Source organism: Malurus melanocephalus, unplaced genomic scaffold (assembly GCF_030028575.1).
Source record: "Malurus melanocephalus ecotype Western Australia unplaced genomic scaffold, MMel_1.1 scaffold_0, whole genome shotgun sequence".
Lineage (NCBI taxonomy): Eukaryota > Metazoa > Chordata > Aves > Passeriformes > Maluridae > Malurus > Malurus melanocephalus.
In genome coordinates, this window is record NW_026623232.1 from 3,288,248 (window position 1) to 3,309,717 (window position 21,470).

The window sequence follows — 21,470 nt, forward strand, 5'->3', positions numbered from 1 at the left end:
CCAATTCTTGTYGAAACATTTCCATAAAATATCAGTGGTAAAAAAAGAAACAGTAAAGGATTCCCTGAAGCTGAGTATGACAGAAAGAATCCTTTACTTTGAGGTTTAAGCAAGCATTTTAAAATTAATTGATTAAAAAATTAATTGATTTTAAAAGTATTTGCAACTAGTTGCAGAATAAGTGACTACAGTACCTTACAAATTCCATCAAAGAGAATTTTGACTCAACTGCAGTGACATGTCCCTAAAGTGTAGCTTGCCCTTAATAAAATTCAAGTAAATTGACATTATATAATAGAAATGAGAAAGAAGGAATTCAAAATCAGTCTCCAAAGGGGAGCAAGGTATAAAGCAGCTCTCTAGTCATCATTTCTCCCTAAATTGAAACAGTTTGGAAAACTTAGGGGGAGACTCTCTTAGGCACACAAACTGAGCTCTTAGCAGTGTGATACTGTGATACTGTCATACAAGGTAAGGACTCCATTAATATTTGCCTTTTGGCTAAAAAAACACACTGTTGTACAGAAATTTTCTAAAGCCCTTAGGAACACAGGAAGATTTCACAAGTTTTGAACTCTCAATAAATTAAATAATAAATGTCAAGCCTCACAATCTTCTGATCTCAGCTAATTAAATCTGAGGTACTGCCAATAGCCTRAGTGAGACAAGGCTTGAAAGGGTGAGATAATGTATCATTTCCTTCTATAAACATAAGAAAAGACTTTATTATGAAGTTAAAACCAATTATAAAATATGTTTAGAAGTATAAAGTTTGACAAGACTTTATGGTATCTTGAGTTTTATAATCTATTTGAAATTACTTTCGAAAAAATTTAGGATCTTAAAATTTTAGTTCATATTTTCTGGAAAAGCACCATATTAAACATRTATTTGGTAACAGAATAGTAGCCAAATATTCTTAAAATTCCTACCTTAACATCTGTAAACTGAGACACAGCAATGTCAGGAATATTTGGGTGAAGAGCTGGTAGTTCATGATATAAATTGGGAAAACAGACAAGAGATCCTAAAAGAACCTGTGCTTCAACTCTTGGTGCCTAAAAAAAAGGTGGGGAGAAATAHATATTCTTATTGCAATCAGGAAGTTGACATTTCTAGCTGCCTTAAAAGAGAAAAACAGCTGAAATTGTACACAGCTATTTCCTTTCTCCTGCACATCCTGCAAAGATCACAGCCCCTTGCATTGCTACTCATGAACACCCCTGCTCCCATTTTCCAAGACAGACAAAAAGAAGCAGAGGAATTKTTAGGACTACAGACAAATGACTGAGATGCTAACTAGGCTCAGGTCTTAGGTTCAACTAATTGAACAGGATGTRGAAAACTACTAAATGTGACATAAGTCATTGCTGAAAGGAAAGGCTATGCTGTAAGAAGCTGACAGAGGCTTCAGACAGTACCTTGAGGAGGYTGGATTTCATAGCTGGTTAGAGAGGGACTAATGTGAAAAAGAGTCAAAATTCACAGACACTTGGAGGAGACTGGGGGATTTGAGAGACTACKATATGCAAGGCCAATAGCACCTAGGTAATCATATCAGTATTACTACATAAGGCTGAACTTGCTTGAGTAACAATATCAGAAATGCGAAAAAAAATCCAGATAGTGTGGGCACTAGCAGATTAGAGTTCCCAAGCCTGATCATAAAAGTCATTGCATAGCAGAGACATGAAGGAGTAAGGACATTTTCAAAAATGAAACAACAGTCAAAATGGTCATATACTTTAAAATATCTTCAAGCACAGAAAAATGGCAGTCACAATTTTTGTAACTCTAAAATAAAAGAAGATTCACTCTTCAACAGTAATTTTTGCATTCTTCACATATTTTCTGAAGAGGTATTTGTAGTGTTCTACAATAAATCACTGYCATTATCTGTATTTGATAACCATTGCATTGAATTCTGGGATCAATTTAACACCCTAGTCAAGAAAAATATTGCACAGTATTCTCTCAAATTCTTCCTCAGCCATGAGAATAACTGATGAATACTTACATTGAGGAAAGAAGATGCAGCCACTCTTCCTGCTGCTACAATGAAATCCATAATAAGCATGGTAGCACCAGGCAAACCAAGTGAAAAGAACTGAGGAGAGCAGTGCTTGATGATTGTATTGACAATATCCTCACAGAAGGAAAAGGGAAAAAAGGATGAATATCAACACAAATCAAGATGAAAAATGAATAGAAAAAAGGCAGGTTATTTATCAAACGTACTAAGTAAAAACGTGAGAAAGAAAACTCATTGCAGCTAGTAAGACACTTATTAGTGAGCAAAGAGTAGCATAAWAAGATAAATTCCTCAGATATACTCATATTAATGTAATTGAATCATGGTATACTTCATAGATCAATTTAAGTTTGGACAATAGTTCATTAACTTACACTCAGCTTTTAACAGTTCTATAACTGATTAACCATTCATCTGAATAGGTACAGAAGARATATAGAAAGATAACCAGCTATTATACTTTCTTAACAACTGCTTACTCCTCTCCAACAACTATTGCCTGACCRTAACTTTAAAAGAGGTATTAGACTCTTATATATACCCATAGGGAACCAAAATTTAAAGAAAGATAATAAAATGTTTTTAGCGGTATCAAATGGTATGTAGTCAATCAACACAACGTATTATGTTATTGTAGACTTACTGAGGCACTTATAAAAATTACTGTACATGATGCGATTTCTTCAAAAGTACTTGAAAAGGTATAAAGTGCTTTAATTATTAAAAAACATTCCAAGTTTACAGATAGGCAACCCCTCCCCCCTTTTCTCCTTTGAATAACTCTCCACTAGTAGTAACAGCCAACTAAATGGCAGTATGTCATAGGAAGATCTTCAATCCAGCAAGAAAAACACCATTAACTGGTTGTTAGAATACAGAAACTAGAGATCTGTCCCATCCACAGCCATCTGTGGAATGATTTTGGACTAATTCTGTTTTTCCCAGTTAAAGAAAACAGAGCATATTGAACCTTTGGTCTCCCCATTCCTATAACCACTCCTCAAAAAAGTTCATAAACACAACTTTTTTACACTTCTGATGAAAACCTTTAGAAAGTGTTTAAGCTACACAATATTTTCAGACTTCTTAACATTAAAACCTATGAAAAATATCTACTCCCACTGATCAGATACGCTCAGTACATCTCAATTTGCTGATTCCTATACTTGCTGTAGAAACAAAGTCCTCCAATGTAGTGAGCACAATTTACTAGCTAAACTGTTGCATCAGGGAGCAAGTAAGAAGAACAGTAGACTTTAGAGAGATCTGCTTCCTTCTCTTTCTTGCATACTTCAATCTGTAACATACAATCGATAAAAAATGAGAGAATACCTTTTCTGCCCTCACATTTGCTTGACATGGACTACAAAAAAAGCATTTCTGAATACAACCAAGAACATGAGGATCATTTATCAAAGTTTTCTTTTTCTAAAAAGTCTCAGTCACATAACTAATTTCAAAAACAAAGTTAAATTACTCAGAAATACATCAAGTATTTCTGAGAGAAGAACTTTATGTTCAGTTATTACGTTTACATTATCTTGAATTTCATAATTAACTTACTTGATCCACATGAAGAAGTCCACAGTGCATTATATTGTAGAAATGAGTTAAAAAATCCCTGTTTGGAGAAACATCTTGTCTTCGCTTCATTGTCTTACAAATAAGTTTATACGCATGTAGCTTTCCTTGTTTGTATTTATCAGTCAGCATTGTTGCCTATAGTTTTAGAACAATATTTATTATTTGTAAGTAAAAAATTACATTAAACATTCTTCTACATTTATGTTAATTTTTATTTCTGTTTCACAGTTTAATGCTCAAATTTACCTTGAAGAGCCATGGTGTTAGAATTCTCAGTGGTGGAATTAAAACTGGGGGAGATGGTGAGGTTAGATTATCTGTTGAAATACCAAGATTGTCTCTTATCTGCAATTATTAAAAAAAAAACAACAACAAAAAAAGAATTATTTAAGGGAAATATATAAGGTGTGGTTCATTCCTTTTGAAAATCCTGCCCAAACAGGTCAGGTTGGAGAAAATGTTCAATTATTTTACCTTGGCCAGATTCTGCCACAGTTCACACAGATAATCAAAAACTTGGGCATGAATCTCTGGATCCATGATGCTGTTGACATCTCCCAAAATTCCAAGCATCCTCCTCCACATCACAGTAGCAACATCTGCGTGCCATCCTGTAAGTGTTCCCCCAGCCATCACACTGCAACATTCTGAGGGGAATTCACTAGTTTCTGTAACAAAAGAAAAAAAAATATAGTGAGATATACCTCTCCAGAGAAGGAAAAGTTCTGATACAACTATTAAATACAGTGTCTTCTTAAAACTAAAAGTTCGGGCTTTCAGAATAAGCTATTTTTTATCCATTCAGCCACCTCAACACTGTATATGTTAAGCTCTGCTTATTATAAACTCTGTAGAGGAAGAATTGTCCTGCTTCTTATATTCTTTCATTAAATAACATTTAAGGTCACTACTGGAGCTCTAAAACAGATATGATGGACCCAGAAGGGCCGCTCCTTTTGTAAATCTTTCCTCACATTCTTTGAAGTCAATGAATCTCCAGAATTCCACTTGCCTGCTTTCAAGTAAAATTATTTTTCAATTTTACATGTTYCCTAATAAAACATAAAGACTATTTTTCTTAGAATTGACTAGGAACACATTTTACTGCAAGTTGAAGAGAAAGGTGTGAGTAAACTTGTCTTTAGCTAGGTGTCCTTTAAACAGTAAATCTGTATGAGTGGAGAGACAACATTCAGTAATGTAGCACCACAACCCTAACACCCACCTAGCTCTTTCCACACATCAGTGCTATATGAATAAACATTCTTTTTTAGGTGGAAGATTATTGATCTAGACTGTTCATATAAAGAAACCTTCAATAGATTATGATGGCTCAAGTCTACTCAGCTCATGCTTAACACCTAAACAGCCACTAAAAAACTAGATAATGAGCCAGTTTTAAAGCAGCAGGCATTTAGAATCTTCTTTCCATCCCCTCAGATGGATTTTTAAAACACCACAGCACCAGAATTTGMTGGGATCTTCTGAAAATCTTGTAGCTCCCACAGGCAAACCATATCAAAATTAAATYTGAATTCAGCCTAATCATATAGCCTCTTCTTTTGAAATTCTGAGCCTCTGTGGTAGAGACACTATTGGTTTCTAGGCTGTAGATTTTAAAGTACAAARCACAATTATAGCATTTCTGTCCATCAGTAAGCTACTTAAAAAAATAGGATCTGAAATCCATATCAGACACCCTTCTGTTTCCATGAGACAAAATGCGGGAGAAATGTGAACATCGTATTTACAAAGGGAATATATCTTTGAATTCAATAGCTAAGATAGCTGATGTAATTACAATTTTGTTTAAATATGAAGGGAAAAGAACCAAACTTCCAAGGACAAACTGTAACATTACTTTAAAATTATGTCTTATTATTTGTACATCAATGATAAAACAGTCCATGCAGGACCACATACTAGATTAAGCTGCCACAATTCTAAGCAACTAAAAGAACAATTATAAATACATGGACTATTAACCCACTGCTAAAAATTCCACTGAAAAGCAGGATAAAAGGCAAAAGGTTTTTGTTTGCTTTTAAAAGAAATCACTGTAATTAAATACTTTTTAAAGTGCAGATGAAATAGCCTTCTACAGGATTGTTTACAACTCATGTGATACTAGCTACTTCACTACATTGCATCAGAAAGAAAGAAAGAACAGGTTTGTATTTGCTATTCCAGATATTGCCTAGGTCATCTGGCGTCTGTAAAACAGAGTGGTGGAGCTTCTCATCCAGTTGCAGATCCTTCTGCTCAATATGATCTGCATGAAGAGTGGCAGGAGAGGGTGTCTGTGATCGGGATCCAAGAGCAGATTGGATTGGAGAAGCACTTTCAGAGCCTGCAAATGCAATTTTTAACAGTTACCTTAAAAGCYTTTTCTATTTTCTTGAGTTACTGAAAAGTTGTCTAAATACAGCATTAACAGAAAACTGAGCTGCTTTTATGAATCAAATTGGGCTAGGAGAGATATAAAACAGTAAGGAGATCTCCCTGTGAATGGTGTTCTGAAAGAAAACGAAGTACATGCAGGAAAGCTGAAAGATGAACATCAAAATCAGACAGGTAGGTGGACTAACAGACTTCTATTTTAGGTCCAAATAATTCTAAATGTGTTTGTTCTGCAGCACTTTCAATGTTTTSAACCAGTTAAAACTCTCATCACATTCCCTCACCTAAATTACTGTCCAGCAAAATGTTTAAGCAAAAATTTTCCTGGAACAAATGCTTTTCCAGGGTTACAGATGCATACAGGTTAACTTATAAATAAAAGCTCAAACAAGTAACTGATAATCTTTGATGYTGATCTACTGATTGAGCTGAGAAAATCCATATAAGAGGAAAGTTCTACATAGTTAGAGAAGCGGTATTTCCTCTAAAACAGGAACTCACGAGTGTCTGAATGGCAGTGCTACAAAGGTATTTTTCTGTAATCCTTGAGCAAGCTCTCTAGACAATTATGTGATCTCTACTGAGAGATCTGTGGAGAGGGAGTAGGTACTTGTACTTTTCTTCTGTACTATTTTATGTTTCACATTCTGAATTTTTCTRAAGATCCTTATAAAAAGCTGAGTTTAGCCAGAATGATCACATGGCAGACAAAAAGAGAACAAATATTCACCACAGACCCTCCTACACATTAGCACAGGTTAAAATGGAAGAATTCGAACCTATTAGTTTTATTTCTTAGATAAATGTAACAGGGATGCAGAAACAGTATGTGTGTTCAGTATTAGTGATAAACAAAACTTCAGGGACTGCAATTGAAAAAGTGAGTCTCTTAAAAGAGCATTTCACAAATTATTGTGAGAATAATTGAGAGAACACTACTCATTTGAGAGAAGCGTTACTTCGTATAAAGAGAACAAATTGTTTAAAGAACTTGACAGAAAATGTTCTCAGCATTATCAGAACAGAAACTGCAGTAAACAATCTTTATKACATTGTTAAACTGCAAAGGTCTCTATCTTGTTTAAATGACTAAGACAATTAAGCTTTTATGATCAATTTAAATCAACATCTCTATGCAGGAGAGAGGGACACTACTGCTTCACACACAGACTATTGTTTCTCACAACAGGTAGTCATCCTCTRCTCTTGCTACTGACCACTTGTTTGCCACATGCTTGCGAAGATCATGTAAAATACACCCTTCAAAGTTGTTCAAAGTACTTTTTAACTTTATTTCCATACTGCACRTTAGTTGGGGACAGATGAAAGTAGTTGAAAAAGGGAGCAAGAAAGAGTGACGGGTAAGAGAAAGTGTGACAGAATGGGATAGAGAGGGAAAGAAAGGGAATAGAAATGGAAATTGATAGAAGTGGAAAGAAAGAGCAGACAGGGAAGACAGGTAGCAGAGGAAGAAGGGAAAGAGATCTTCATATGACAGAAGAGAATGRACAGGAACAATTATGGAAAATGTGAAGAACAGCAGCATTCTGTCACTATAAGATACTCCAGCATATCAGGAACCAACTTTGACTGAGACTSCCATGGGTTCAGCTTGTACTAGAACTAGTAAACAGCAGTCAATAGTCAACTTTATCACTTACTTAAGGAAATGAAGTTAATACCCATATATAAAGAAGAAATTTTCCTTCCCAAACCCTTCAGATTTAGAAAGGGTAGTTTTCTGATAAGCAGAAAGACTGAAGACTTGTTTATTATGAGTGTGTTTTGTGGATGAATTTCTGCACTGATTTGCTGGCACCTCATATAGTGAAATTCACATTGCAGCTTCCATCTTGAGAGTCTGYATGCATGCAATTTTCCTTAGATAGCTGCCTATCTTTCATAAAACATCAAAGAAAATAACATCCTTCTGTCTTCTTATATGTCGATTCAGCAACAATTAGACAATAGGCTCCAATATTGCTGGGTGTGTGGAACCGTCAGAGACAGACAGTACAATTGCACAAGTATTGCTTCCTCAGGAAATCCAGCAAAATGCATGTGACATACAAGAGCTGCCTCTCTAAAACAGTGTCCAAGCAAGAAGAGATAACCACAGAACCTCTCAATGGACAACTCAGTCACTAACTGCAATCTTATCAATTCAATTATAGTGCAAACWTGGACAAAAATATCAAACAGTAATAAAGTTAGTAACATATAAAAACATACAAACAAACAGAAAAAGAACATATCTGTAGCAAGGACTTTTGACAAGCACACAGCAAAGAGAAAAATGAAGTAAACACAAGTCAAGCTGAACATTGTTGAACAAGCTGAACAACAATGTCCATGAAAGCTAATACCATGCTCCTTTCAGCACAAGAGCACTTTTAAAAAGTGAAGACTATGGTGGAGSAAGTAAAGATGTCTTTCGGTATCTCTGAAAAGGCAGAGTTTGATTTGTAACAGAGAACAAGACACAATATGTAGGTATAAGGTCTCACAGAAATACAGACACTTATTGCAACTTGTTACTTGTTACAACTAGGGTTGTTAACAGGGATGGTAGTGTACAACAGCCATGGAACAAGAAGTATGAAAATGACAATGGACATCTTTACTTCTCATTTACAAAATCTCGCAGTAGACCTTTCTTTCAGATCATCCTCATAGAGAGGTATCCTCTCTTTCAGACAAGAGTCCATTCAATTTTGGTTAACTGCATCACTTTTCAGTTACACAAATGGAAAGTGATGTTACATGGTCAAATAACTAACATTTTGTATAATAAAAGCTCTYAGTTACACAACAGACAATACAAAGAGATACTAAGACGGATGCTTATAAAAGAATCCTAAGATACTTCAGTGTGATATTTTTGTTTGAATGAGCACTGTAAAAACCTTCCATAGCAAGAACTTTTCCTGAAAGTTAGTTATTTAACTATAAGYAACAGAAGCACACTTCTAAGAGATCTAGCATACATTATGTGGCAAGAGTTTCTCCTTGGTAATTGTACAGATTTTCTCATTAAGGATTTAAAATACATTTAGGACCATGGGAAACTAAGTCAGACAAAGGTTTTCCACTTAAGTTTTTTCACACATTACTTTTCAATAGCAATCAAAACAAGAATCATCTTAAATAGAATATAGATTCCCAGCAGAAGCTGGAAGTTGCATTCTTCAGGATGGGTGAAAAATTCCTGAAATAAATWCTTTCTTAGAATCTACTTTACCAGTAATAGTTGCAGCTTCAGCAGACAATGGTTGCTGATTGAGACTACTTGTTTCTGAATCTATGTGGAGGGTAGTTAGACTGGCCACTTCTTGTTCCTCAGCACTCTGTTGCTGTCCTGAAATTCCATCAATGTCAGTAGAAGCTGGCGTCCCTGCCTCAGTGCCAAAGCTGAAATCTGTATGACGATAGCATTGTATTAATTTACAACATAAAAATATCACTAATATGAAAAACCCCAGAGGCCCAGGACCTCCAAACCAAACAGAAACCTTGTATATGCATCTTCTATGCTACTATAACATTGCTGCAAAATTTAAATAAAATGCAACAGCAGAAGATAATTGACCAGAATGAATATTCTCTTTCTTTTCATAAACCCATGACGTGATGTCTGCAGAAGACATTCCTGTTGCATGTATGTATTATGCTTAGTTGCTGTAAGTGCACCTATATCTGAATAAAGCAAAAATAATAGATTCATACATTAAAGAATTTATTTGTAAAATTTACAAGGTGGAAGAAGTATTCAAGCTTGTTGAAAAGCACTAACTTTAAACTAAAAATACTATGGCAAATGATATTCCTACAAACGCTATTTTCAACATTAAAGAAAAAATGTTAGGATGAAATGCAGATTTAAATACCATTACTTATTTGCATAATATGAAATATATAGAAATTGTCCTTTCTTAAAAAAATTCTACTATATAAACATTATTTTAATCTTAAATAATACATGAAGTCATAATTCCTAGCAACCATAATGACCCTTTCTATTAAATAAGGGTGGGAATGGATAAATAAAATGAATGGAAATTATTATGTTATTAAACAAAGTACACTAATTTTTCAATGCATACTAATTTTACCATGATATTACTTTGATTCATCTTCAGCTACACAAAGACCATGGTAAAAGTATCAAAAGCCCTTCTTTACATTTTAACTAAATGTTTTCAAAAGAATATGATTTCCAAAATACACAAACTTTAATTTTTATATTTTGTGCAAAACAGATGGATACACTCCAGGGAGAAGACAATATTGCTTCCTAACTTCTGTTTGGTGTTGYTCTACTTTTTGCATAGTACCATTCCTGTGCTCTTTTTTTCAGTTTACTAAAAAAACCAACAGTCTCTCCTAAGAACTTTTTTTGCTCCATTAACTTGCTAGTGATTTCAGTGGACAATCAAAATAATCTCTCCCTACAGAATAYTGCCGGCACACAACTTTGTCAGGAAAAAAAAACCAACAAAGAAAACAAAGGAAATTTGCAAATTACTCAAAAATGCTATTACTTTTGGAAAAATATACTTGCTTTCAAATTTGCGGCTCTCATACTGGAAGGCGCTGAAGGAGTCAGAGTGGCTGTCTGAGCTGATGAGGTCACTGCTGCCCGCGCTGGCAGGTGACGTCCACTCGGAAGGCACTCCTGGGTCGTCTACAGGACGCATTTGGTTCTGCTTGTTCAATATATCCGGAAGGTCTTTAGGAACTTCCAAGCTGCCAGGACTGCTTCCTCTTCTTGTTACATTCTAAACAGTGAAGATACATAAATTGTCTTCAAATCTTGGATGGTATATTTATGTAAAATGGAAAAAGCAATGGCATATTTGCTGAAGTCAGAATGTAACAAACATTACATTAAGTACATAAAMCAAATTGCCATCATACCAAATACCAAGACTTGCCAAGCCCCCAGACAGGCAAGAGCAACTGAAGAGCCCAGTCACAGTACATGGTCACAGAATTTCATCAACACAAATTTTATTTGCACAGTGGATTTTTGAACATATATTGTAAAAGGCTAGGATTCAGACTAGCATGGGCCACATGGTAGGTAAGATATAATAATAGAGAGAGAATARTAGTTAAAAAGTGTATTAGATCTAAATTACTGAAGAGAACTTGTTAACCTTGGTTTCAGACACAATGTCTTTCTATAGGCCACCATGTTAATTAWTGCATTAATCTTCTTATGATTAAAATACAACTTCGGTACTGGTTTGCAACACAAAAGACCACAAATAGCAGAAGAAAGGCATGCAGATTTGCTCATGTGCAAGTATGGTGGTCATCTATTTGAAGTCTTTCTCTAAGGCATATTTTTCCACAGATAGGACTGTTCGCCTGAGAGGGAAGAGATATCAAARTAGAAAAGCCATTTTATTAAATGGCTTGAGATTTTTATTCATTATGAGAATAAAGATGCCTTCCTTTTACACCAGGCCCAGTCAGTTCTGCATTCTKTTACTACTGTATTACTAATTAGAGATTAAGTCAGGCTAATAAGCTTTTTGTGATACAGTTTTAGCATTCAATAGATATAACAACCTAAAACTAATCTTAACAAGTTGATACTGTTTTAAGAAGGAACATCTGTTGTCATGTGCCAATTATAAAAATGAGTTTCAGAATATTTACTCAAACTCATCTCAGCTCCTTTCTGCTACCCAAGGAAAGTATAAATTCTGAAAACGAAGAGTAATCCTTCCCTTTCTCTCTTCTTCAGGAGGCAGCTCTGATGATTTCTGTTTCATTAACCTGCAGACTAAGTTAACCTTCTTCATAGACTACGAGTTAGCATTTTGTCTTGTAACTCAAGACTTTGTGCCAACAATCAAGTTTCATACACGAGTTCAGTACAAAAGAGAAAAAAGGTATACATATGGACAAATTCTATAGATCCTCTCCTGCCATTCATAAATGGTGATGATAAACAATTTTTTAAATAACTTTGAAGAAATTGCTTCTGTCCCTTATTATACCCAACTCCTTACTGATAACTTTCTATAAGAGCATGCCACACAGGAGTGTGTCTTAAAATGACCTTAAAAACTTTTAGAAAAAAGAATGAAACAATTTTGAAACACTAAATTGTTACCCATTCTTTTATTAACTTGCAACTTTTTTGTATTTTCCCTTTTGTTGCTATTTAATAAGCACTTATCTCTTCAAAGCAGTTGTCTCCTTCTGTAAGTATGCAACAGTAATCAGAAATGCTTGACTTAAAATTGATTAACATCTCTTATTATGAATGCATTCCAAAGAACATGACACTTCTGGAAAAGTGCAGGAAGAAAGCATATGAAAAGTTGGCTCAATTAGCAGAGCACTATTTACAAGAAATTATTCAACACTTGGAAGTGAAATTAAAAAATAAAGGAAAAATACATGTATTTGTGTAGTTTTGTAGTCTGCCGCATTGACTATACCTAGAGACTATACCTGTAGTACTCTACTACAGCATGGTACTCTATTGCATACATTGCTGAGGCCTGAAAATTTACATTTAAAACAAGATTCTCAAAGTGTCTATGTYAGAGATCTTTTCAGGTGCAATTAAGGCAGTTTATCTGACAGTGACTTCTCCACTGCTTCCATGATAAAAATTTAATAGATATGAAAACATAAATGGTATAAAATGGTATGAATCTATGCCAAAGGCAAAGAATAATTAAACAACATTCTTAATTCTGATTCATAAAAGCCAGAGAAGTATTTGTAGTGAACTGATTTATCATATCATTGGCAAGTTGACACATATATGGAGACCTAAGTAGTGAAATGTAGCAAGTTTAAAGGCTTACCARTGCGTTACCACTGCGGAGTCTCTCAGCTATAAATTCATCCATCAGGTCAGGAACATTCGTATTGCTACTGTCAATATCACTATCAATAGGGTGCAGCTTTTGACTCATGTCCTCTCTATTAGCTAAAAGCAAATGAACAACCATTTATAGTAAAGAATGCATCAAGACACCTTCAAAACAAAATGTAACAAATGAAAATCCTGCTAATGAACAGAAATTAAAAAATCATAATTGCCAAACATGCATTTTAAGAACATCCCTCTTTTAAAGCAGATTCTACTTTCAGAATTAGTACGCCTTCTTCTTCCCACTAAGCAGGGGTTAGTCGATTTCCAATTCCACCTTTAAGAGCAGGAAGCTTATAGGTAAGCACTACTCAAAGTTGTTAATGCTTGCTTTAAGGATAAAGCACATGTTCTTCCTCCATATCACAAGTAAGCAACAAACTTTAAAAAAAATTATGTGATTCCTTCAGGATCCTCCTTCATTGCATTCCTAATGAAAAGCAATGTAGTGGAAAAGCAAACTAGGTTGTAATATATACTAATGACAAAATGGCAATGTGGCACTGYATACAGTTAGTATAAATAGTGCAAAGAAAATATTACATAATAAAATTATATGCTAGTACATGGAATGAAAGTTCTYATTCTAGATGATTAATGGTTATGAACAATTAATGAAGTTCACGTATTTATTAGTGTTATATTTTTGATATAACTATACTGTTCACATTTAGCTGTGGCCATTACACCTGACTTCATGATATTCGCCTTTAAAGTTTTCAAGTTATTCCAGTTCATGTTCTCTTTATACAAATTTTTCCTTCAGCATCATCTCTCACAAGACCACAGTGTAGTTTATTCTAGCAATGAGGCTCTGTTAAATGTTGGATTTTCAATAACAGGTACTTCTAAAATCGGTCCTTCCTAGGTATTTCTTTTTCAGAAGTCTAGATTCTGAAGAGCAGTGAATTGTTTTTGAGACCCATGACAGTATGGCTCTCAGGTGCTGTGCTTACAGAGACTGCCCTCAGGTGGCATTAACATCTCGATGCAGGATGCATTGCAGAATCCCCTGTTAATCATGCCAGCATAACAATGGGAAAAAAGAAAACCTGCATTACTGCTGAAAGTTAATTTATTTTTCATTTAAGGTTATGTGAACTAAGACAATGTATATTAGAGTAACAGCTTTCTTTTTTCATCMGTCCATGGAGGTCTCATAGTTAGCAGGAGAAAGACGATCACAAGACTTTCATGAACGTGATTCCATGAAAAAAAGAAAGCAATGGAAGATGTTGCCAATATGTAACTTCAGCCATTTTGATGAATGAATATASGAAGGCCTATGACATGTTTTGAAAAAGACTCCAACAAAACCTTGTGATTTGACTTGGAGAACGGTTGTAATGAAATCATTCCAGTAACAGACTGCTGTTTTGGACCATTTTTTGTAAACTATCTAAAATGACCTCCAAATGTAAATATGAGGGGCTTTTTTTTGATTCTGTTTTTGTTTTGGAGGAGGAAAAGGAGGAAGAGGATGAGGAGGAAGAAGAAAACACACTAAATGAACCAGAAATACAATTAGTTCAACCTAGCTAGTCGGGAGCCAGGTCTTTCTGACAAAAAAAAAAACCTACACTAGGAGTGGAATAACACATTCTGATAAAATATGTAATGCCAATCATTCAGAAAGTTTAATTTGAAGACTCGGCATGGTAGATGAACATTCAAAGTCTCAAGGCTTAATCCTTTATTAGGTCATTTACTGTCTCTTCCTCTTCCCTAACCTGATGATCTTCAGCAGCAAAGAGGTTCAACTAAATATCTTGAAAAGAAAAATTAGTAATTTAAAGTATGTAAATGTAACTTATGCTGGGAGAAAAATCAGCTGGCTATAGGCGCATGCATAACCAAACAGGGAAAGCAGTGATCATCCCAAAGCCTTTTGATTGCTTATGAGAGCTTGCTTCAGTTGCATTAAGCCAAACTGGTGCTGCCTTTCTCCTTTTGTGCTCTGCACACTGTTAGTGCTCACCTGCAGCYTTCCTTCCAAAATAGCCCATTACATGACTGTACAGATCCCTCAGTGGAGCCTCTGCTGGCATTCTGTTCTGCCTCTGTGGGGAAACATTTGCCTTCGGCTTCGAAAGAGCATGTACGACAGTTTTATAAACACCACCCAGGGAGCCCTGCTGTTGTGCTGACTCCTGACCTGATGCTCTAAAGGCACTACGATATTGGAACTGACTAACCGCAATACCTTCTTTCTGCAACACAGCTGCTTGAGTTTCTGAAGATTCCTTAACTTGCTTGCTGCCAGCAGAAGCAGCATTGATTGCATCTAGATGTCTATATATTCCAGGTCTAACCAACTCTGTGGCAGCTGATGAGCTAGTGCTTGCACTGGCACTGATATTGCTGCTACCACTACTGCTGCTACTGAAGCCACCGAGTTTACGAAGTCTTGCTTTCCAAGCAGCCTCTTTGTTCTCAAGAGGATTGTAAAACTGAACAGATTCTGTAGATGGCCTAAAAGTAACATGAACGCTGTTTCTTTTTCTAGCTGTAATTTTCATTATTTTGGCCCTATGAGTTACTGTTTCAGATATACTTCTTTTAGTTGGTGCCAGTTTGCTTGTGCCTGTGATGTGAGGCATTTGAGGATCAACTTGCGCTTTAGGAAGAATTTTCTTTGCATGGACAAYACGTGAGCTGGTCACTTTTTCATTAAACTGGGCACTTTTATGCTTTTCAGCTACTGCTGCTTCCACAGCTAAATCTACATCCGCTTCAGTGGCTGCTTGCCTGTACAGATATCTCTTCCCTTCTTTGCTGCTAGGATTACTTGACCCATGATCAAACACGCTTTCATATTGTTTATCAATATCTAACTGTCTGGATTTATTGAGTGCTTGATTTCTTGTAAAAAAGTCTACTTGAGTAGGTGCAATATTACTTATAAAGCCACTTGGGTTTTGTTCTAGGTGCAGCTCTGTGGTATCGGCTCTTTCTGTAACAGCGATGCTAGTCACACATTGATCAGTCTGATCTCTATTTTCTAATCCATCCAGTGGYAATCTATTGTTCCTACTTACTGATGTATCAACTTCATGAGCAGAAGCCTCACATTTATCTATCTCAAAGTTACCGCAAAGTTCTTCTTTTTCTTTAATAAGATATTCTCTCAGAGAAGAAAGGAGATCATCTTCACCTTCAAGGTCAACATACTGGCTYTGTTCAAAGGCAGTGTTTGCAAATTCTACTGGCCCTATTAAATGACAAAGATGGTCATAAATACTATCCCCAACTTCCAAGGAGGACTCTCTGCTACTTGTATCAGTGATATGGCTTTCAGTGGATCTATGCATTGAAGAGGTCTCAGTGGAACTCTGCAAGCTTGGAGCATGATGGGATGAACTGTCAATGACAGGAACTGCACCTTTGGCTCGTTCAACTGCGAATGGCTCCAGGATGTCAGAGGTGCTGCTGCTTCGTGGAAGTGGCTGTTCCTCATTTAATGCACCAAAAACTTCACTTGGAGCATCCTCACTCTGAGAAAAATGTCTGACTCGAGGTGGACGTGGAAGAATTTGAGCATCGTCAATGTCTGTAGGAAAAAAGTATATGTAACATGCACAAAAATTTGCATATAGAGACAAAATATATTTACTACTACATCCTAATTATGTGACTTTAAAAGACAGAAAAGTCCAGAGCCCTGTTTCTTAGGTACAACAAAAATACTTTTTCCAACACTAGTGTTAAAAACRCACACACATAATATCCAGTGCAGAATGTAATATAAATGAGTTAGACCATCAGAACACAGTTTTAAATGTTAACATGCATGAGAACAAACAGTGAGGTCATGGAACATTTGGAAATACAGTTAAAGCTAGAGCTGTGCCAATAAGTTCAATAATTCAACCAATATTATTCCAGCTAGATTGTTCAGGAAATGGTTACTGGAATACAAATTAGATTAACAATAGTACTCCCTTTGTGGAATTTACATCTTCAGAAAAATGGGCAACTCCAAAGTGAACATGGATGTTTTTTGGAAAATAAGGATTGTCTACTAAAGTGGAAAACCATTAATTAAAAAAAAAGTATATATATAAATTACTGAAATATCAGAAAGAATACTATCATACCATTATAAATATCATGGGATATATAATAAAGCGTATACCTAAAGCCTAAATCTTTTAGATGACAAGGAAGAGCTGGCTCTATACAGAAACAGTGATGATACATAATGGACAATTTAAAGATAGACCCTTTTCCCCTAGAAGGATGTATTGTCTCCCCTCCTCAAAATATGAAACTAAATACTTAATGTAGGCTTACCTCCCCCTCTTCTTCCAGTTTTACTCTGTTAAATATAACATTTATGGGAATTACAGAATTAAGGACTCTGATACCAAAAAACATCCTGCAGCCTCACAACAGTTAACATTAGAGTAAACCCATTTATGTTTATGAAAAGACCAGAACATTTGTTATGACCATTTAAATTAGTGACTCCTTGTCTCTGTTGAGACTCGTAACGTTAGTGTCAGTACAAATCATAGTTAACTGTAATGAAAGCTGCAGTTCCAAAATGGATCACCTAGGTATTATACRGAAATATCTTCAGCTCATTTCATATCATCCACAAAAATAAAGAACCTTCATGCATCTCTTCAGATTTCCTATTATGTTATAGGAATACTGTATACTATCAAATCATCAGTATAGGAAACTAAATACCCCTTACAGACAACTCAACTAACTGCAAGAACTCGTGCAATCCCTTGYAGTCCTTTTGTGAGATAAGCACTTAAACAGCAAGGTAAAACCAGTTTACTCAATTTTCTGTTGGTTTCTTTTTGATAGAATCCTTTATTTCCCAGATTAATTTTTTAGTACCTACTACTTAAAAAGTTGTAAAGGAGCTTTCAAAATCAGGAATAACAGTAAATAGCTTAAATGAACACCAGCAAGAATTATTTGTCACCATAAACAGACTTACCTTGTTGGTTTATCTAGAGAGTATAACTTCAGGACTGCAATGGTGAATTTACTTAATATCAGAACAAAATTTAAGCCMCTTTCCCTCCTCTAACTTTGATGTGTTACAGCTAAAATAAAGTAACTATGTATATAATTATATTTTAAAATGTTTCTATTATTAATATTATAAAAATATTACTAAATATTTTGAAGTATTACTTTACTGATCTCTCTACATATTTCAGTAATATTGAATATTGATAATCTGAAGTCCCCTTAAAACCTGTTTTGAACTTTTGCTTACACTTTTCTGATAACGTTAGAGTTAGAGATGCATTTTCTCATATTCTCCTTCTGAACAAAGYATATAAACCAGAGGAATAAGATATGTCTGCGCTTAACTAAACATATGTCTTCTAAGAAGATTAAAAGGGCTATTTAGTTTTCAAAGAAGTGAAAATTTGAAAGTTAAAGTTTGAYCTCATACAAGGTTTACGGAACTGTAAAGAAGTTATGAGACAGGAAAGTGAGAGATCTATATTGGAAAAGGAGAATAGACACTCAATCTATCTCAGAAAATAAACATGAACTGAAAAATCATCCAATACAACACAATCTACTATTCCTTTCCTCTTCAGCTTTGATAAGCAACAAATTTCCCATCATTGTTCTTGTTCAACTTACTACTAACTACATGAATTAACACCCTCTGGAAGGAATGGTGTCTGTCTCTAGTTGGAACTCTTATTTCAAACTCCCTATTGACTTAAGCAGAAATTAACAGAGGTTATGCTAACATAGTCTCAACCTGTTTCTTATGGCTGCACAGAAAGAACCACAGGATTCAGTCAAACATATGCATGATGTTATTTATGAGAGTGATATATGCAACTGTGATACACTGATCTTCTCTTAAGCCCTCAGTATGTACTTTTCATACCTATTACAAACTCAACCTTATCGAAAGCAGCAGCCTAGGAATTGCATGTTGTGCATGCATGCAGTGGTCATGACCTTCTAGGATGTTAAAAATAATTGGACAGAGAACTCACAAAGCACACAAAGCAGCTCCATGCACTGAAATAAATCCAGCTGGATTTATTTCAATGTTGATCCAGAATTAATTCTAGGTGCTCATACATTCATGACAAGCACATACAAGTACAAATCTTCAAACATATGCTTGTGCCAATAAAGGTTTTCTTTTTGTAGAACAGGAAGAAACTAGAAAAATGAAAAATGTTATTGCAATAACAGCACTGAAAACACAGACAATATTTAAAAACCCAAATGAACTGTTCTTTCACAATCAGGGCTCACCCTTGCACACAGGTATACAGACAAACTGGGACATCATAAATTCCCAAGGAGCTGGTACATTGCAACTGTGTGCCAGCAGGCTGACCCTGTGTATCTGACCCCTAGGAGAAACACTGCCCTGGTTCCTCAGATGGCACAGTAAGGAAAAGATTGAAATTGGTGCAGATGGCCAATCTCACCCAACCATAACTTTCCTAAATCAACCTTGCCTCTGATTTTGCTGCTAGAAGGCAGAAAGAGAAAGTAGCTTTTCAGCATCAAGTGTGAGATAGATTTGCCAAAATATAAACTAATGGAGAGACACATTCTGACAAGACAACATGAATGCTGACAGAAGATSCCTGTATAACCCTGGGGTGGGTTTATATTTCATCATGGAAAGTAAATTCAGGAAATGGAGAAAAATAACGTTTTGCTTCTCAGATTTCAACAGTTTGTTTTTTTATTTAAAGGAACACAAGCATTCTATGAGTTTCTGGCATTAAAGAATAATTATAGCCATATTAACATTACAATTATGACTTCTTTATATTTAATCTTAATGATTACTTACTGATTTGGGAGCAAGGTGGTAAAGACATAATATGAATCTCCCTTTCAAAGTTTACACTTCTTTGACTCTTTTAGGAGTAGTGAATAAGGAAAATCTCCCACCTGCAATTAATTAGTTTAACCACTGCTTCTAGGAATCTTGCCTACATTTCATTCAATCTTGCCCACAAGTTTCACAAGTGGTCTTGTACCTGAAAATCCCCAACAATTCCAGAATGGTCATTTTACCAGTTACCGTGTAAACGTGTAAGACTGGATTTCCAACGATGCTGACAGGCTAAAGGAAAGCTCTTTTTAGAAATACTGCAKATTTGCAACAAATACACTGAAGCAAATCACTTTACTAACTAAACACTTTAAAGTGTAAATCACTTCCATTTTCCATATACTATTTGAAAAGCTGCAAATATTCTGCACATGGAAACACACTGTAACAGAAACTGTATGAAGGAATTGCAATCTTATGAAATGCATCCTCTATTATGCTAGTTGACTGGATGTCAATATTGAACTTTTGYAATATATTTTAACAACCTACTGATTGATTTCAAGCAGAAACATTATATCTCACAAATTATTGTCAGGTTTTCTGCCTTACTCTTGAAAATTAATATACAGTACATAAGGTAAAAGTTTGGTTAYAAACACTTTCTGTTAGACTACCTGTCCAGATTTACCAGTGTTCAGTGGGCCCACCTTTCAATGATGAGTTTCGCAGCTAAAAAGAAGCTGAAAACTACTTTCAAAAGCTTAATATTAGGCATCCTTTTATTTTGGAATAATTTGAAACATCCTCTCCTTCAAGTTGTGTTGGATCATAAAGTCATTCCGGATAACAGGGATATTAATATAATCCTCTAGTAAGACAAAGGGCTGTCTCAGCTAGCTAAACATTCATTACCTACAATACACTTACAATAGAAACAATTTGATTACTTCCCAAATTACATGCTGAATATCTGGAAACAGAAGGCTTTCAGAAAATAATATATTTAATGTAAGAAGAAAAGGCAAGGAAAATGATAAAGCTTCATGTTTAAAAAAAAAAAGGAAGAAGAAATAGCACAATTAAAAATGCAGAAAATYAAAAGAGCAAAGTGCACTCTGATCCAGTGTTTTCCTTTCTGTGCTACTTCCCCAACAATGCTCTAACAGCTCACTTTTCTTCACTGGAGCTTTTTTGCTTCCTGGTAATGTTCAAGATTCCTAGGCACATCAAGAAGCTGCTGCAACACCCATCTGTTTGAGAAGACATCAAAACCAGCAATGGCTTAGGACTTTTTCTGTTAGAAGTTCAAAGGTCTGTAACGTCATTTTCCTTTATAATTACATTGGTCATGCAGTTTTTGTATTGGATGAATATCAACACAAAGGATAGTAGCAGGAGGCCATCAGGTTTGGGACACATTAGAAGTAATATGCAAGGCAGGACTTTTCAGAAACGGATGACAAAACTGACTACAACGGCACTTTTGCCTTTTTTAAGAAAGGATAATTAAGGATCAGCGATTATGTAATGAAAYGATAATTCACTGTGAAAGCTCATAACCCTTCTGCAGGTGTTCTTAGGGTCTTCATTAAGCACTGATTATTTTCAACAATGCTATGTCCAGATAAGATCCATTTTCTAATAGGTTATTGATCACTAAAGAATCTAAGTCTCTAAAAAACTCTATCTTCTAAGTTAAAATAATTTGTATCTCAGAACAGATASTCTTTGCACTCATACTTCTATTAATTTAT

General features: G+C 35.2%; 1 protein-coding gene across 9 annotated transcripts in view; it reads right to left on the bottom strand.

Moving 5' to 3' along the window:
* Window positions 1-21,470, bottom strand: part of RALGAPA1 (Ral GTPase activating protein catalytic subunit alpha 1) — a 129,024-nt gene that overhangs the window by 68,976 nt on the left and 38,578 nt on the right. For 6 of the 9 annotated variants that reach the window (XR_008965361.1, XM_057366365.1, XM_057366284.1 and 3 more), the window contains exons 17-26: window positions 14,896-16,467; window positions 12,850-12,974; window positions 10,578-10,794; window positions 9,258-9,434; window positions 5,814-5,966; window positions 4,091-4,284; window positions 3,863-3,961; window positions 3,596-3,751; window positions 2,018-2,146; window positions 933-1,058 (exon numbers count right to left, since the gene is read on the bottom strand). Coding sequence is in view for 8 of the 9 variants with exons in the window: in XM_057366365.1 (XP_057222348.1) it covers window positions 933-1,058; window positions 2,018-2,146; window positions 3,596-3,751; window positions 3,863-3,961; window positions 4,091-4,284; window positions 5,814-5,966; window positions 9,258-9,434; window positions 10,578-10,794; window positions 12,850-12,974; window positions 14,896-16,467 (2,948 nt within the window). In the remaining variant the exon portion in view is untranslated. The remainder of the gene's footprint in view (window positions 1-932; window positions 1,059-2,017; window positions 2,147-3,595; window positions 3,752-3,862; window positions 3,962-4,090; window positions 4,285-5,813; window positions 5,967-9,257; window positions 9,435-10,577; window positions 10,795-12,849; window positions 12,975-14,895; window positions 16,468-21,470) is intronic. The other 3 variants (XM_057366844.1, XM_057366668.1, XM_057366932.1) reach the window with 3 other exon arrangements.